Source organism: Giraffa tippelskirchi, chromosome 2, assembly GCF_054371585.1.
Source record: "Giraffa tippelskirchi isolate mGirTip1 chromosome 2, T2T-mGirTip1v1.2.pri, whole genome shotgun sequence".
NCBI classification, from domain to species: Eukaryota; Metazoa; Chordata; class Mammalia; order Artiodactyla; family Giraffidae; genus Giraffa; species Giraffa tippelskirchi.
This window is the reverse complement of record NC_137276.1, coordinates 51,727,393-51,746,683: the sequence shown is the minus strand read 5'-3', so window position 1 is coordinate 51,746,683 and position 19,291 is coordinate 51,727,393. Positions and strand designations below refer to the sequence as shown.

The 19,291-nt window shown below is 35.6% G+C and overlaps 1 protein-coding gene across 7 annotated transcripts in view; it reads left to right on the top strand.

Annotated features, from left to right (window-relative positions):
* Positions 1–19,291, top strand: part of BMPR1A (bone morphogenetic protein receptor type 1A) — a 141,152-nt gene that overhangs the window by 109,744 nt on the left and 12,117 nt on the right. For all 7 annotated transcript variants that reach the window (XM_081562902.1, XM_081562859.1, XM_081562913.1 and 4 more), the window contains 5 exons: positions 3,375–3,537; positions 5,295–5,397; positions 11,317–11,413; positions 11,580–11,679; positions 15,968–16,112. In XM_081562902.1, the coding sequence (XP_081419028.1) occupies positions 3,375–3,537; positions 5,295–5,397; positions 11,317–11,413; positions 11,580–11,679; positions 15,968–16,112 (608 nt within the window). The remainder of the gene's footprint in view (positions 1–3,374; positions 3,538–5,294; positions 5,398–11,316; positions 11,414–11,579; positions 11,680–15,967; positions 16,113–19,291) is intronic.

The window sequence follows — 19,291 nt, the reverse complement described above, 5'->3', positions numbered from 1 at the left end:
TTTTTTTCCAATAAACTTTTATTAGATGAAATAAATTGGGTTTTAGTTAACAAATTTAAATGAAAAATCTTCATGAGCACTATATTTCTCTGACAAAGAGCAAAATTTGTTATATTTCCTTTCAAAGAAGGTTAGTCTTGATAACTATTATTTGTCTTCAAATAATAAGATTAAAATATTTGCTCTTAATGAAAAGAACTAAAACCAATGTGCAAAAATTATTTCTTAGAGATTACTACAGATTGCTAGAGTGGTGTTACATATATAACCTGTAGCTTCAGCCCACCCCCCAACTTATAATTTTATGCTTTGTAAACACAGGACTTGTGGGTAGAAAGAAATTGGCATGTTCTAGGAACTGACACAGGTCTTTATGTCTGGGCATGATGGAGGGGAAGTGCTGTGAGCTGATGATGGAGATGTCCACAGGGTCCAAATCCTGTGGGGTGTCAGTAGGCATGGTGAAGGAGGTTGAACTTTATTCTGAGTGTATATGAAGCCATTCAATCATTTTAAGCAGATGAATGATGAGATCAGATTTAGGTTTATAGGATAACTCTGCTGCTATGTAGAAAGGGGCAAAAACAGAGGTCGGGAGATCAATGTCGAGATTCTTTTATTTTGGAAGTGGCATGATGCACCCAGGAAATGGCAGTGGAATTGGACCAAAATGAGAAAAAGTGAGATACGTTTTGGAGGTTGAGCCTGGGGAGGACCAGGTTTGAGGGGAAAAGTCAAGCATTCCATTTTAGATGAGTTTGTTTTGAGATACTTAAGCAAGTCAAGGCTGAAGGAATAAATCTGGAAACCATCAACAAAGAGGTTTATTTAAACCATGGGAATAGGTGCTGTCAGCTAGGGAGAGTGTAGAGAGACTGTTTTCTTTCTATCTGTACCTGTACTTGGTGAAAATTTACAACTTTAAGGTGTAGCTCAGGTTCCTTTGCTTTTGACACCCTGGAATGAGTTTGTGTTACTAGCTCCTTCCTTTGTTTACATAGCACCTTTGTATTATATCGCTCTGAATTGTATTTACTTATGTGCTTATCCCCTCCATACACATAACACCTTTGCCTTCTTCCAAGTTTCTCAAGAACCAGATCAGTTTCCAGCATTCAGTAACTTGCCTGCACATAGTTGGCCTCTAATTAGTGTTTTGTTAATTAAATATTTGAGATAATATAAACCCCAGATGCAAATTATTACAATTAAAGTATTTTTAGCTCTTAAATTCAGTGCTCTAGGAAGTTATGTTTATTAACCATCATGTAACTTTAAATTTTCCAGGTATTGGTGATCTTGTAGTATAATTTTTTTTGTTCTTAGTGCTGTCTTCATTTATACACTTTTATATTTAAGCCCTTTATTATGCATTCATTTGATCTATATATAATCTCTTAATTAGAAATTATTATCATCATTTTTTACAGATAAAAGCCTGAAGTTGAGAGAGTAACTTATCAGTTGAGATATTCAAGACTCGAACCCTTGACTTCTCACTGTTATTTCAGTTATTTCTGCCATACTATACTGCTTTTTCTGTGTATCACTCGATTTTTGAAAAACCAGCTATGTGCACATATTATTTGCCATTTGGTCTCCATAGTTAAATTGATGCTTCCTTCTGTAACTGTAATAGGATTTTAAAGCTGGTTAAGAGACCTGAGATGCATTCTAGTCCTGGGGTCTTACTAAGTAAATGAGGCTTGAAGTGACATGGGTTGTCTATAATCACCCAGCTCAATAAATGGTGCCGGGGCATAGTAGACCAGACTCTAGGTTTCCTTGTTTCTTGCCCAGTAGATCTCTTCCCTTCTTGAAACTCTTTCCCCCCCGCCACACACACCCTTTTTTTCCTGTTGATGTTAACATAAATGAAGTTTCGTAGCAGTTTAAAGGATTAAGTGAGGATTATTAAAATTTAAGGCATAGAATCACTAAAATTTATTTAGCAGCACATTCTTTTCTGGTTATCCATGGGTATGTATGTTATTTTTTCTTTTTTCAGTAGTTCTCACCAGAAGAGCTAAATTTTAAGTCAATTTCACATTATGCCTCAAATCACTTAACATTTATAATGAGATACATACATAATTCTCTTAATATTTTATATCTGTTTGGCTCTACATTTTATTCTCTGGACATCTACCCCCACAAGGAATAGCCTAGCTGATTTCACTGATTCAGAGGGAGGAATTGCTAAGATGTTGCTTTAGTTCTATTCTGCTTTCAGTCTGAAAGAATCAGTACCAAATATGACAGTAAGTGTCATTTGAAGCTACGATACTCTAATGCAAGAACACAGTTCTGTTTCCATGCTCTAACGGCTGCCCTACAAGTAACCTTCAGTTTCTGGCAGCACAGTCTGGATTTGAACCAATGACCTTGAGAATAAAAGGCACCGGATAATAGGATTAGTCCCCAAGCTCTCACAATTCTCTTACTTAAGCAATTAAAATCCAGAGCAAAATGCTTAGTAACTTCACTTTTACATAGAGGTACATACAAATAAAGGACTTACTTTTTTAAGCTAATCACAAGTTTTGAACCAAAGTATCTTTAAAAAGAACCATAATTTGTCAATTTTTTAATGATTGGAAATAATCTCACTCTTCTGAAACTGCTTTCCCTTTTGTACCTTTCTTACAAGTTATGACCATTTTCTACCTCGCGCCACTCTTGTCTTTCACTAGTGCAAAAATTGTGACATAGTCATCTCCATATATCCCATAAGAGCTGGGATAGTTTTTCTGTGCAGATCAGTCCTTCCAATGAACACCCAGGACTGATCTCCTTTAGGATGGACTGGTTGGATCTCCTTGCAGTCCAAGGGACTCTCAAGAGTCTTCTCCAACACCACAGTTCAAAAGCATCAATTCTTCGGCACTCAGCTTTCTTCACAGTCCAACTCTCACATCCATACATGACTACTGGAAAAACCATAGCCTTGACTAGATGGACCTTTGTTGGCAGAATAATGTCTCTGCTTTTTAATATGCTGTCTAGGTTGGTCATAACTTTCCTTCCGAGGAGTAAGCGTCTTTTAATTTCATGGCTGCAATCACCATCTGCAGTGGTTTTGGAGCCCAGAAAAATAAAGTCAGCCACTGTTTCCACTGTTTCCCCATCTATCTGCCATGAAGTGATGCGGTTCATGGGGTCACAAAGAGTCGGACACGACTGAGCGACTGAACTGAACTGAACTTAGGCTGTTAATAAACGTAATCATATAAATAAAGTTTATTTTTAATTAAAAGCACACAACTACAATTAATGCAATAAGAAAGCATAGATACTTCTCCTCACTAAAAAACTGGAATAAAAGAATTAGATTTTCAGAAATGGTTCATTTACAATTTCACGTTTGAATACAGGGCAGAATCTAGACAGTATGCTCCATGGTACTGGGATGAAATCAGACTCCGATCAGAAAAAGTCAGAAAATGGAGTAACCTTAGCACCAGAGGATACCTTGCCTTTTTTAAAGTGCTATTGCTCAGGACACTGCCCAGATGATGCTATTAATAACACATGCATGTAAGTATTTTATGCTTCTTCTTAAGGTTATGAGAATAGGGTTGCATTTAATGCTATTTTAAGAATCATTTACTTTGTCTAAATTTTTTTCTCTAACTTTATATGGTATCTCTCCAAGGAACCAAAAGCTTCTTGTTCTTTATATAGGAACATTTGTTAAGTGATTGATGGTTATTTTCTTAGAGTAACATTATAATATAGCTTTTAAAAGAGGTAAAAAGAATCTGGTATTTGTCTGTCATTTTAGGTTTATTTAGTGATCTTTTTATCAGAAAGTTCTTGATGCTCATTGTAGATAACTTAGAGATTATTAAAAAGAAACCTTGAAAATTCACATAAACCTTGTAATTCTAAATTGGTTGAAATATTTTACAGGTCTGCAAGAATGACATTGTGATAGTTAAACAGTTTTATTTTCTTAAAAGTGAACCCCCAGTCCAAATTTGCTTTATATAACCACTTTAATTTTTCTACTTAATTTTATGTTAACTATTTAATATTTATATATGATCATGTAATTCTGTTCTGTATTCTTAGGGGACAATGAAGAATTAATTGTCTTACTAGTCAAAAAAAAAAATTCCTGAAGGACTCAATCAGTCAGTTATCTCCCTGTTATTAAGATATAATAATCAGTAACTTGTTTTATACTTTTCTAGTACTTTTATACTCTTTGAATGTGAACAGATATATAGCCAAAAAGTATACATACAAAATATTGAAATTGTATGATAGTTCACTATATCTTAGATTTGTTGTTTGTTCTGGTAGTGGTTGACTTTACTGTGACAGACTGGTTGATCTGTGTTAGGAGGGTGTTCCCTATTATATTACCAAGTGACTTCTTGCCAGACTTCTTGTCTGTAGTTCATACTTGGTCCATGTGAGCGATTTGTTAGAGGCTTGGGTAATCCAGAGTAAAACTTAGTGATCAGTCTTAACAGAATTTCATCCTGTCACATTTAACATTTTCTCATTTCAGAAAATGAAAAATTCTGTGAGATTCTTTTAACTGTAACAATACACTTAACCAATATGAACAGTAAGGAGGGACACAAAAATATCTTTTAGATATTTCTTCTACTCATTAAAGCTTAAATGAATATATTAGGAAAAAATTTTGGCCTACTAATACTAAAATAACATTTTATTTAATACAAATACATTTATATACATTTCTTGAAAATTCAGCTATTCAAAAGTTCTCCTTTTTTCCTTATCACATTAAATAAAAAGTGCCTCTCAGGATCTTTGTTAGTCAGATCTTCCCAAATATACTTTTCTTTGTCATTAAATCTATTTTTATGGTTCACAGAGAAGTTTTTTTATTCATAATATTGTGTATAATATGGGAATACAGAAAATCCAATGGATGAAAAGAGACAAAGTTATTTTTAAGTATATTTTTAAGCATTAAAGATTATCTACTTTATAAAGTTTTATAAATAGTTTTTCTGTGATCATATGACTATGATTAGCAAAGAAAAGTTAAATAGTATTTCATATTTGGGGGGACTTGTTTAAAAGAAATCCTTTACTGCCTGACACTGGATTTTTATTCAACCTCTAGATTTTAGTTCAAATATGACAGCTTTTATTTGCCTTAAAATGCATGTGGATTTGCCAGTAAATCACACTGAATGTAATTCTTATTCAAAACTAAAAGCCATCATTAACTGGTCACATTCAAACTGAGATTTAATTAGTACCTTCCGATCTGAAGTTGATCTTTTGTCATTTTGGCTTTTTTCTTTTAGAACTAATGGGCATTGCTTTGCCATCATAGAAGAAGATGACCAGGGAGAAACCACATTAGCTTCAGGGTGTATGAAATATGAAGGATCTGATTTTCAGTGCAAGGTAAGATCTAATTTGAGGTCTGTGAAATTAAGAAGGGAGGGGCCACAGGAAAAGCATTGACTCCCCAGGGAGAAGTGTGCCTGGTCTGCATATTGCTGTGTGTTCTGGCAACAAATATATTAGAGGAAGCTTAGCTCTTACTTCAGGTTATATGATTGTGTCAACTGAAATTAAAGATTATTTTATTTTTAAAAAAAGTTTTAAATCATCTGTTTTTAAATTGTCAAGCCTGTAAAAAATAATGCGGTCACACTTATTTGTACGTTATAAAATGGACTAGAAAGACTTTAAAGTGACAAGTAATAACCTTTATAACTCTCCAAGACAATTTAGAAATGTTAAGGCCTTGTAAGGCGATCTCAGTGGAGTTACCTTAACAGCATAGCAAAGGAGTCAGAGGATTAGTAATAGTTAATGAACATATTGATGGCTTTGGGTTATAAGCCTAATCGCTTCAAAAATCTTATATAATAATTTTGCCCCAGGTGATCCTTTCACTGTTTTTGAAAACTGCTCCAGAGAGAACTGTTTGTTAACAAATTTAAGCCCAACTATTTTAGAAGATTATTCAAATCAATGAGAACTTCTCAGGATTGATAGAAACTTTACACACATACACGAATGCACACAGTCACATACATTGCATCCTGTTTTCTGTTTGCTTCACCTCTAGCAATAAGGGGCTGATTACCTCCCAAGCCCACCTGTTTCATTTGTAGGACTGACCTGACCTTATCCTTAGAAAGCTTTTCCTCCAGATGACTGCACATCTCTCTTCCTTTGTACTTCTTTAGATCATAGAGAACAAATTGAATCCCTTTTTAATATGGTAGCCCTTTACTATGTGAAGAAGTCTTTTTGTATTACTTTACTCCTCATGCACTATAGTTTTTACCCAATGAAAATAATAGTTCAAAATAACTTCAACTACTCCTTATATAGGATCAGCTTTAGAGTTACTCACTCTTCAGTTTCTCAGTGTAATATGCAGAATTGACATGGTCTGGCCAGGAAAAACAAGCAAAGAGTTAGTAACTCCTTTTTCTGAATGCAGCAAAATTTCATGTTAGAGGTTTGTCATACCTTATTCTTAAATAAGATACTGCGTTTTCTGTCAGCTGAAATCCCGGTATCTTTCACTCATGCTACTGCTCAGCCATCTCTCTTCCATTCTTAATTGGTGCTGTGGGTTTCTTGACACAAATAACTAAATAAGAATGGAATGAGTTTTGTTACATGGTTGTCACATAGTTGTCAAAGTTAAATTTCATTGTATTAAAACTAATCCTTTGCCCTTACCTGTCAGGATTCAGGAGATGCTGATTTGTTTTTGTCTCTTCAAGTTTTATTTATCAACCACACTACAGTATACTTTTTAATCACTTAAAAATGTTGATGAAAGACCTCTCTATGGTTAGAGCACTGAGCTGGGCAGTAACCACCAGTACTTCACAGGCCCCCTCAACTAGGCATGTCCCAAATGAATATATCAGTATAGTTCAGTTACTAAGCTTGACAGTGTATTCAAATGGGCATGCTGCCTCTTACTAGCTGTGGAACTTGAGCAAGGAGCTTTACTCTCTTATTGTTTTCTTATTAGCAAAAGAGTTCCTGTAAGAATCAAATAAGAGACAGCATATATGCAAAGAGTTTAGCACAACTGACACATAGTAAGGACTTAATAAATGTTAGTTTTTACCGTATTGATAATGTAGTTGAAAGCAGGCTTTCAACTGAACTACACATATCCCTGAGTGCACACTGACTACAGTACATGAGGACCACTAGACACATGGATAGTTTTAAGGGAATCGGTTTACAGATCCTGAACTTCCATAGATCCTATTGCTTAATATTTATCTGCCTGAGACCAGAGCTTCTCAAGCAGTTTCTCTGTTCCTTCCTTTTCACAATCAACCTTCTCACAGTTTCCTGATTAGTGGCCTGGAATGTAAATCCTCAAGTTCCCAAACGCTGTTATAATTCGAAATCTTAGTATCAGTGTGGGGAACATGGGGATAGCAAATATATTTGCATGTTTGGTAGTTTTTCATTTTTTGCTTTCAACCAAATTGCTTCATCATTTAAAATAACTTTTCATAGTAGGATTATTATGGATATTTGTCATATGATTGGAAGGTCTTCAAAGAATTATGGGACAAGGGTACAGCAAATCGTTCCATTACCATCTTTTTGTTTATGTGATCAAAAAATCTTAGTACTCACCCAAAAAGAGGAAAAGAGAAAAATAGAAATAAATGCCAAACTTTTCTCTAGCAATTCTAGCAATAAGTAATTGTCCATGAATTTATGAACTAGTTTTATTTAAGTCCTGTCCATCTCATACCTTTCCAATAAAATTTTCTTTTTATGTAAAGGTTATAATGTACATATAATTTTGATTAATTTTATACTAATAATTGTGATGACAAATCAAGCCAGAATAATTTTTTAAGACTTAAAGACATCCTGTCACAGGAAATAAAAGAGATTAATTTATATATGTTTATTTTTGAGGTAGAGAATTATATCTCATGATATATTACATTAGGGCATAATGATTGTGGAACATGTGGAAAGGAAATAGCACAAGGAGAAAAAGGAATACTATAAAATTTTCCAGTTTGTCCATATTTTTTAAAATAGTGATAATGGGTATTGAATTGCTATTTTATTTAGATGCTCCTGAATAGATTTATTTTAACTTTATTTTAAAATGTGCAATAAGTAAGGTATTATCAATACATTCTTTGCACCTATTTATAATGAAAAATTTTAGATGTTAGCCTAAAAATATATGAGGGAATACATTGTGTTTCAGAATTCATTTAGAGGAGTGGTTGTTCAGTCGCTAAGTCATGTCCGACTTTGCAGCCCCATGGACTGCAACACACCAGGCCTCCGTGTTCCTCACTATCTCCTAGAGTTTGCCTAAGTTCATGTCCACTGAGTTGGTGATTAAGGGATTACACAGACAAAAAATACTGACCACCACTTGGATTACTTTCTGTGTATCTTGCTACATATCACTGTTAATTTACCTGGTACCTAACCTGAGCAGAACAGCTCTTCTGCTGGCACCTAAGCCTTTCCTCCCAATGCTTTCACATGCTGTCATGTTTGGATCAAAACCGGTTCAAGTGATAATCACCATTCTTTGCCCAGGCCTTGATTTTTCCCTCACACCATCCAGTCTGTGTAGGTAAATCTAGATTATTCTGTCTCTTCCTGTAGGATGAATTATTTCTCAAAAACCACACTGCCATTTCTTATAATTTGGTTTCAGTTACTTTCCTGTACCACTCCTCTTAACCTGCCACCCCCCACTCAAGTTCACTAAGTAAGTTAGAATCTCCTCTATTTCATGAATACCAAGTGAGTTTTTTTCCCCACAAGAATTTTTACTGCCCACATAAAACCCAGAGATACAAATGGGCTTAGGTGGGGCGTGGCGATGGGGAGTGCAGGAACCAGAAAGGTTGTGTCGACCAACATCATAATCTAGACACACTTAACTTTTGCCTACCCAGATATATAGTTAACCTATGTAAGAAAGATATGAATCTCATGCTTATTCTCAGCGAAGCCACATTGAGTCTTCCCAGAGATTGCAGGCATTTTTGACTTATTCTAGAATCTTGACTGGGATCTATGTCACATTCACTAGAGGAATAAGAATTAATTTATTGAACATTTACTGTTTACGTTTAATATGTTAAGTGCTTGGTACAGTTTATCTCATTTTCTCCCATTTATCCTGTAAGATAGATATTTTTATCCTCCATCTTACAGGAGAGGAAGCTAAAGCCCAGAGAGAAGTAAGTTCATTGCTCAGGGTCACAAAGTTAATAAATGGCAAAGCTAGGATTTAAGCTATTTGATTGCAGAATCCTTGTTGTTTTCATAATACTATGCTGCCTCCAATCTGTTGTTGGCAAAGTCTTTCTTTCCCTTTTAAAAGTAATATAACATTTAGCTATCTAGTTTACAACACTCCTTGTTTCTAAAATCTTTGAATCGTACCTTACCTCTTTCAGCCTTCTTCCCAGTGCTCTCATCTTCCTGTGATAATAATTCATGTAGCTTTGTGAGGTGTTCTTCAGTCACTAAGTTATGTCCAACTCTTTGCAACCCCACGGACTGTAGCATGCCAGGCTCCTCTGTCCTCCACAATCTCCCAGAGTTTGTTCAAATTCATGTCCATTGAGTCGTTGATAGTATCTAACTATCTCATGTCACCCTCTTCTCCTTCTGCCTTTAATTTTTCCCAGCATCAGGGTCTTTTCCAATGAGTTGGCTCTTTGCATCAAGTGGCCAGAGCATTGGCGCTTAGAAAATAGGAATTCAGACAAAACATGGAAACAGTGTAGGGTTTCTGCATACTTCTGGGATACCAGTCCCACTTACTGGTGTTTGGTCTGCCTTCTTCATACCTGTAATCATCCCTGATAGAGAAGACTGAAGCAGAACCAGAGTTAAGGAAATGTTTCTTTTCTTTGTCCTCCATTACCTACTATTTTGTCAGCAATACTGCATCTGTTGCTTGGTAGTCTTTCTTCTAGCACTGCTAAAAACCCTTTGCTGATTTTTTCTTTACATTTTCTGTTCTGCAAGGCTAAGCTCATTTAGAACTTTAGCATACTGGGACTATTCTTGGATGCTTCACACTTCTTTTTATTTATCTTTAATTATATACTCTTCATTCCGTCCTTCATGTAAGTTTTCTCTAGATCCAGGATTTTTTTTTTTTCAGAGTCACTTGTGTAACTTCTGACATGTCTTCCTTTTCTCTTTTATGATAATTTAAAAGTAATAGTTTGTTAGAAAGTTTAAAATTCAGTTAAAATGTAAAACTTGTGCTTTTGGAGGTTTCCAAATACTCTTGACCCATCTTCTCTTATGGGGACTCTGAAGTCCCTTATAGAATTCCATATAGATTCCCTTACGGAATCTCATATTCACCTTTTTAAAAGGAATACCCAATTATGCCAAGGTTTCCCCTTTCTGGCCCTTTAATATTTAAGACTAACATGGTTAATTTCTGCTTATATTCTTGCTATTTTTATAATGACAGACAATGCCTTTCTGTTGCTGTTTTGGTCTAGAATATCACTTCTTCCAGGCAGTGCTGAAATGTCAGCATTCAAGTTAAGAACTTCTCAAATACTATATTTTTGGTTAAATAAAACTTCACATATAATTGTTGACATCTGTTCCCATGACTGCAGTCTTTCCCTGGGCTCATTTTCTGATCTATTAGGGACACATATCTGGTTAGTGGTCTCTAAAAACTATCAGAAGTACTGTTTCTATATTTTGCCCTTACCCTTACCACATACACTTACTTTCTTCTGTATCAGGTTCGTTAGTTTCAACATAGTTGTTATGTGCAAAATCATCTGTATCTTCTGCCTATTTGACTACCTTTTATAATGTGCAGTTTATTTGGCCTAGGACACACTCCACATTTTAGTCAGATCTTTAGTCTCATCCATCTAAATCTTGGTACTACCACGAGTTCATATTTACCCTACTAATTTGTCATTGTAATGAAATGTATTACCCCATCTCTTTTAAGAAAAGCTCATGACTTTACTATTTTATTAATAACAGATAGTAATATCTTAAGAAATGCCAAACTTTGGGTTAAAAATATATATAAACTTTTGTTTATTTGTAATGAAGTTATAGTCTAGTGTTCTCAGACACCACATACATACATTCTTCTTCAGAAAAAAAAAAATTTTAGAGCCTTCACAATAGTATTTCACCACAGATTCAAATTTTTCCATATCATTTTTCACACGTAAACTTGGCAGGTCCTTTTCACTCACTGAATTAGAAATTGTATTTTATGAATATTTTAAAAATTATTTATCAGTTTCATATATCAAATTATTTCTAATTTTCTTCCTTTAGGACTCACCAAAAGCCCAGCTACGCCGAACAATAGAATGTTGTCGGACCAACTTATGTAACCAGTATTTACAACCTACACTGCCCCCTGTTGTTATAGGTAGGTTAGCAGAGAAAAGTGCAGTCATTGTAAATCTCAGCAAACTATTTTCTGTGGTTTTAGCAATAAGCAGGCTTTCTAGAGTTCAACGCTACAAGTTATTTTTTCCTTTTAAGATACAATAGAAAGATAATACATCTTTTTTATTGTTTATTTGCATTGTCAGGTCCGTTTTTCGATGGCAGCATTCGATGGCTGGCTTTGCTCATTTCTATGGCTGTCTGCATAATTGCTATGATCATTTTCTCCAGCTGCTTTTGTTACAAGTAAGATAATTATTTTGATGCAAAGTATTTTGTTGAATAGTAGATATAAACAGTTGTTCTTAAAGCCAGTATGCAGAAACCATTGACACTGAATGTATTTCAGAAACCATTAATTTGTATTCTCTGGTTATATTTCCTTCAATTAACGGTATTATAGTTTTCTTAAGTGAACAGAGGACCTTACTACCAGTCAATTAATTGGACACAACATTGTACTTCTTGTTATGTTCATGAATACTTACGATTTCCTTATTTATAGAATACTGAACTTTCTTATATCTGAATGTTTAAAACCTATCCCAGGAAATCAACCTTATATATTACCATTCTTTAGTTATTTGGTGGTTCAGAGTTATTTTCATTTAGTCATGATTTCAGAAGACAGTTGCCAGAAGAGAAAAGTGATAAGAGGAGGGCATAAACTTCATACTAAAACATTATCTAACTGATATATGAATAAACTGAGAGATCAGTAGAACTGGTTACTAGACCTATAAGTAGACCCAAGTATATAAAGAAAGTTAGTATGTGATAAAGGTAACCTTTCAGATTACTGAGGAAAAGTTGGCTTATTCAATAAATGGATTTGGGAGTAGATAGCTATATGGAGAAAAATGAAGTTGAGTCAATTCTGTACACTGAAATAAATTTTAGCCAGATTTGGCCATATAGATATAAAATTCATATATATATATATTTACATATATAAAGTGGAATGATTAAAATACTGGAACAAACCTTGGAATAGTTTTTAAAAATAATCTGAATCTGACGCAAAACTTACAAGACACACACAAAAAAAAAACCTGTAAAAGTAAAAAAGAAAAGATTGATGGTGTCAACTACATAAAAATAAAACTTGACTGTGTGGTAGAAACCACTGTATAAATGGTCAGAATATAGTCTAACAGTGAAAAATACCCCCTGCTTATATTACAAAGAGCTGATTTCTCAAATATAAAGAGCTTCCATAAATCAAAAAGAAAAAAATCAATTCAGTAATTAGGCCCCCAAAAAATGAACATATGGTTTGTTTAAATAGAAATACATATGGCTCTTAAAAGAAAAAGATGACTCAAGAATACTCATAATATGAAAAATATAAGTTAAAATCATACTTAGGTATTATTTTTTTACCTGTTACACTGGCAGAGATTCAAATGTTTGATAATAGGTCTTTTAGATAGAGCATCCTTTTTTACTTTTGTTGCTTCCACTAAAACAGCAATAAAGAGTTTTAAAATTTTTTGTTCAACTAGGACAGGGAGACAAGATAACAGCAAAAAGCTGTGGAATCTGTGAAGCTTATGGATGAGTATAGACCTAAAAAATCTGAATCCCAGGCTAGAAATTGAGAAAGACAAACAGCAACCAATTTGTACTATAAAATTCCCCCAAGAATTTCAAGAATTGGCAGTACTAGTTACCTCTGGGAGTTAAGTTGAGGGTGGCAGGAAAACTTAGAGAATTGCCTGAAAGTCTATTTTTAGAAGGTCAGATGCTGTATTGGTTGTGCAATACTATATTAAGAAATCACTCCCAAACTTAGTGACTTGAAACAGCAGTTATTACCGCTCACTGTTTCTGTGAGTCTGGGCTTCAGGAGTGACTTGACTGGGTGACTCAGGATCTTTCATGACATTCAGTCAGATGTCAGCAGATACTGCACTTACCTGGAGGCTTGACTGGAGCTGGTAGATCCTCTTCCAAGGTAGCTCACTTCCAAGGCTCACAAGCTGGCAGGAGACCTCAGTTCCTCCGATAAGAAACTCTCTACAGAACTGCCTGCATGAGCTTACTCATAGCAGGAAGCCTGGCTTCCCATGCAAAGTGAATGGTCCAGAGACCAAGGTGAAAGATGCATGCCGTAGGTGATGTAGACTCAGAAGTCACACCATCTCTTCTGCCATCCATATTCTATTGGTCACCCAGGGCAGCCCTAGTGCTTTATGGAAGGGAATTAAACAAGGACAGGTGTACCAGGAGGTGAGAAATTTTGTGGGCCATTTTGGTTGCCAGATACCGCTGATGTTGAGATCCCTGTTCTTATTCTAAATGATCATGTGACTTTGATCATGAACAAAAGGCTAGAAGTGTTGTCTCGGGGAAAGAGCAAAAATGTTCTCATCTGTGTTGTCCCATTACTGAGGGTGAGGTAAGTGGTATAGTGAAAATAAGGAGGTAAAGTGAATATTTACATACTAATCTGTGGGCTCCTCAGCCCTCCAGAACCTGGCTAGCCAAGCTTGTCCCCTCTAGATAACGTATAAGAAGATTATTCTTAGGGAACATCCATCTGGCCCAAGAAAAAAAGACCTAAATATTCTGCCTCCAGTAAGCCCAGTGAAATGGCCCAAGCAGATTATCTTACAGTGAAACCTGTAATCAGTAAGCCCCAGTCACGTACTGCTGCTGCTGCTGCTGCTAAGTCGCTTCAGTCGTGTCCGACTCTGTGCGACCCCACAGACGGCAGCCGACCCCATAGACGGCAGCCCACCAGGCTCCGCCGTCCCTGGGATTCTCCAGGCAAGAATACTGGAGTGGGTTGCCATTTCCTTCTCCAGTGCATGAAAGTGAAAAGTGAAAGTGAAGTCACTCAGTCGTGTCCGACTCTTAGCGACCCCATGGACTGTAGCCTACCAGGCTCCTCCATCCATAGGATTTTCCAGGCAAGAGTACTGAGTGGGGTGCCATTGCCTTCTCCAAGTCACGTACTAAGAGCTGCCAATCAGGCCATGAAGGACACTGATCCCTGAGAAACAGGAAACAAATGAGGTGAGTCTTGTTATTGCCTAGCTTACTCCCTGAAAAGAATTTCTGATTGTGGGACACAGGAAGAACTCAGGTGGAGCCCAACAGGCCCTCTGAGTGGAGGAGATATAGCTGAGAGTCTGGGGAGAGAGCAGGAGCTATAGTTCATAGGTACAGAGTGCTGGAAAGGAGAGAGTTTTCATAGAGAAAGAACTCTATAGTCATCTTCAGAATGGTCCCATAGAATATTCAGCTGATCTTGATCAGTGAGTTCAAGTGAGAAAACCACCTAAGGCTGAGAAAGAGCACCTGAAAAGATCGAAGGAAATGATATTCAGTGCTCACACAAGGCTGTGAATAGTGTCTCTTCCCACCAGCTATGTGACTTGAAAACCTTATAATTCACAGGGCTTTGGTTATAGCACTCAGAAGGCTCTTGCCTCAGTATTGGAGAATAATTTATCCAGCTGTCTGACTTGGGACAAATGATGAGCCTCTGGGCCTGTGTTTTCCTCTTTTGTAAAAAGAAAACACTACAACTTATCTCTTAGGAGTTTAATAAAGTTGAAGTGAGTCACTGAACAATGCCTGACACACTGAACATCAATAAAAATGAGCTGGGTTTTTTTAACATGTATTAACATGGATAAATATGTAATACATAAGGAGTTTTTTTATACATGATGTAAAATATTAATACAACATATGCCATTTATAGAAATTAGTATCCAGAGGAAAAATTTTGTGTGTGAGTATATGCTTTTTATAGTAAAGGTATAAATACATAGATAGGAAGGCTATAGATAGCCACCTTCAAGACAGTGTTTGTCTCCTGGGATTAAAAGAAGAAATTATCAGGGAAATTTCAAATATTTTAATGTTTATTTATTTAAAATATATCTTAAAATATATCTTAATATTTATTAAATTTAAATGGTTTACACATGGGTGCTAATTAAATTAATCTCTACTGTTTAAATGTTTGAAACATCTCATAATTGGAAGTTTTTTTCAAAAACCTTTAAAAATATCAGAATGAACTTGTTTGACTTCTTTTCCATAAACTCCTTTTCCCTTTTTAAAAATGGTAGTATATTTATTGTTCATTATGATATAAAACTATGTTTATAAATTCAAATGAAAAAACATATGTAAAGCAGAGAGTGGATATTCTTACATCCCCAGCAATAACTATTATTAACAACTTGCTATGTATCCTTTCTAATCCTTTCAGACAAATACAGATACATATAATTTTAAACTGTTTATAGTGAGGGTGAAACTTTACATGCTGTTTTTTAATCAGTTTTTTTCACTTGCCAATGTACCATGGACATCTTTCCATTTTAAGGTAGTATATGGCTATTTCAGAAACTCCATTTCTGGACATTATTTTAACAGAATAAATTATTCTATGATAAGATTAATTTGGTTATGAACCCGTGTGATGAAGGAATGATGATAGTGTCAACAACCTCGAGATTTTTCTTACCTTAGAATTTTAATGTAGTTATCTTCTGCTCTTTTAAAATAAAAGACATTATTGCAAGAGCATCTCAAGCAGACGCCGTTACAATCGTGATCTGGAACAAGATGAAGCATTTATTCCAGTTGGAGAATCATTAAAAGACCTTATTGACCAGTCACAAAGTTCTGGTAGTGGATCTGGACTACCCTTATTGGTAAGCTGGAATGTCATTTAAGCATGAATGGTTTACTGATACCGAATGTATTGTCGTATGGTGGTGTGAAAGTCGCTCAGTTGTGTCTGACTCTTTGTGACTCCATGGACTATACAGTCCATGGAATTCTCCAGGCCAGAATACTGGGGTGGGTAGCCTTTCCCCTCTCCAGGGGATCTTCCCAACCCAGGGATCGAACTCAGCTCTCCCACATTGCAGGCGAATTCTTTACCAGCTGAGTCACAAGGGAGATGTTTAGAAGATTAAATTAGTTAAAATAAGAAAGAGGAAATAAGAAAGGATAGGCAGGTAAGGTAGAGCAGCAAGCAAGGTTAAGAGAGAAAGTGTGGTCGTGAAGTGCTGTATAAGTGTTAGCATTAGCTTACACATTTTTAACAGCCATCTTGAGGAATCAGGTATAAAATTCTTTGCATCTGTAAGGTTAAATTGATCGATTGGGAGAAATATAACTATTTTAGATTCTGAAATCAAAGAGAAGTTACTCCCACAGATCATCTTCATAAGAAGATACTTCCCTCAGTACGAAACTATATTACGGAAATACAATTCATAAAAATAATGTTAAAGGGAGATGTAGGAAATTCTCAGAGAGTTGTATGTATAGAAATATTTAGATTTAAGGGTGAAGGGGATACTTACAATAAACACTAGATACCCAGATAGATTTTAAATGCTTTGTTTAGTTGAATGTGTTTAAATCATTGATCTCCAATTTTAAAATTCATTGAATCAGGTAATTCTGTAATTAAATTGGAAAGGTAAAAGTAAAACTCTCTTCATATGTGGACAACATGATTGTCTACATAGAAAATGTCAAGAATGATAATGTAAAACGACAACAACCAATAAGTGAGTTTATCAAGATTGCATAATAAGATCTTTGTACAAAAATTATTGAACTTATATACACTTGTCTGCAAACAGGGATTAAAATTTTAAAGGCAGTATCATTTAAAATAGCATTAAAAACTTGAAATATTTTGGAATAAGCATGACAGCATTTATGTATGACCTGTACACTTATAATTAGAAAACATTACCAAAAGAAATTAACAAAACCATTCGTAAGGAGATTATATATATCCTGTTTTTGTATCAGAAGACTCAGTATTAAGATTTCAGTTAGCCTAAAATTGATTTATAATTTCAATTCAATCCAAATCAAAATCAGATCAAACTTTTATAGAAATTGATGAGTTTATTCTAATGACTATTTGGAAATGCAGAGGACCTAGAAGAGCCAAAACAGTTTTGAAAAAGAATAAAGAGGATTCACTACCTGATTTCTGGACTCATTGTGAAACTACAGTAGTCAACACTGTAATCCTGGCATCAGGGTAAATGTGTATGTCAGTGGAACAGAATAGAGTCTGAAAATGAACATACACATATGTGGTCAATTGATTTGGATACCACAGTAATTCATTGAAGAAAAGAGTCTATTCAACAAATGGTGCAGGAAAAATTGGGTATCCATTTGCCAAAAGGTGAATCTTGACCCTTACCTCACTCCATATACAATACAAAATCACCTTGAAATGGATCACCAGTTCAGTTCAGTTGCTCAGTCGTGTCCTACTCTTTGTGACCCCGTGAATCGCAGCACGCCAGGCCTCCCTGTCCATCACCACCTCCTGGAGTTTACCCATACTCATGTCCATCGAGTCGGTGATGCCATCCAACCATTTCATCTTCTGTCGTCCCCTTCTCCTCCCGCCCCCAATCCTTCCCAGCATCAGGGTCTTTTCCAATGAGTCACCTCTTTGCATGAGGTGGCCAAAGTATTTTGGAGTTTCAGCTTCAACATCAGTCCTTCCAATGAACACCCAGGACTGATCTCCTTTAGGATGGACTTGTATCTCCTTGCAGTCCAGCGGACTCTCAAAAGTCTTCTCCAACACCACAGTTCAAAAGCATCAATTCTTCGGCGCTCAGCTTTCTTCACAGTCCAACTCTCACATCCATACATGACTACTGGAAAAACCATAGCCTTGACTGGATGGACCTTTGTCGACAAAGGAATGTCTCTGCTTTTTAATATGCTGTCTAGGTTGGTCATAACTTTCCTTCCGAGGAGTAAGCGTCTTTTAATTTCATAGTTGCAGTCACCATCTGCAGTCATTTTGGAGCCCAGAAAAATAAAGTCAGCCACTGTTTCCCCATCTATTTGCCATAAAGTGATGGGACTGGATGCCATGATCTTAGTTTTCTGAATGTTGAGCTTTAAGCCAACTTTTTCACTCTCTTCTTTCACTTCTGAAATGGATCATAGACCTAAATATAAAAGTATAAAATCTTAAAAGAAAATGTTTAGGAAATTATTATAACTTTGAGCAAAAATTTCTTAGGACACAAAAGGAAAAGTCATTTTAAAAAATGATAAATTGGTCTTTCTTAAAATTTAAAACTTTTCCTATTCAGAAGATACTATTAAGAAGATGAAAAAATAAAGTCACAAACTGGCAGAAGAGTTTTGGTAAAGAATTTGTATTGCAGAATAGATGAAGAATTTTTACAACTCAGTAACGAGACAAAAAACACAGTCTTTTAAATGGACAAAAGATTTGAACAGTCGCTTGCCCAAAGAAAATATAAGGATGGCAGGTATGAACAGCACATGAAAAGATGCTCAGTGTCGTTAGGGTAATGCAGATTAAACACAGTGAGATACTACTACACATTCACTAGTTTGATGAAAACTGAGAGTATTAAGTGTGGAAAAGAAGATTAGATCACCTGGAAATCTCATGCAGTGCTGATTGATATGCAAAATACTGCTACTTTGGGAAAGAGGTTGATAGTTGACTTTTTATACAGTGAAGCAGTCCCTCTGCTAAGTGTTTACAGAAAAGATATGCAGGGACTTCCCTGGTGCTCCAGTGGTTGAGAATCTGCCTTGCAATGCAGGGGACGTGGGTTCAATCCCTGGTTGGTTATCTAAGATCCCATATGCTGAGGGGCAACTAAACCCACGAGCTGCAATTGCTGAACCTGTGCACAGCAGTCAAGATCCTGCATGCCACAACTAAGACACAACGCAGCCAAATAAAGTAAATTAAAAAAAAGATATGCAGACATGTTCCATACAAAGATTATGAATGTTCATAGCAGCTTTATTTATAATAAGTTGTAAACAGCCTGGATACTTCCCTGGCGGT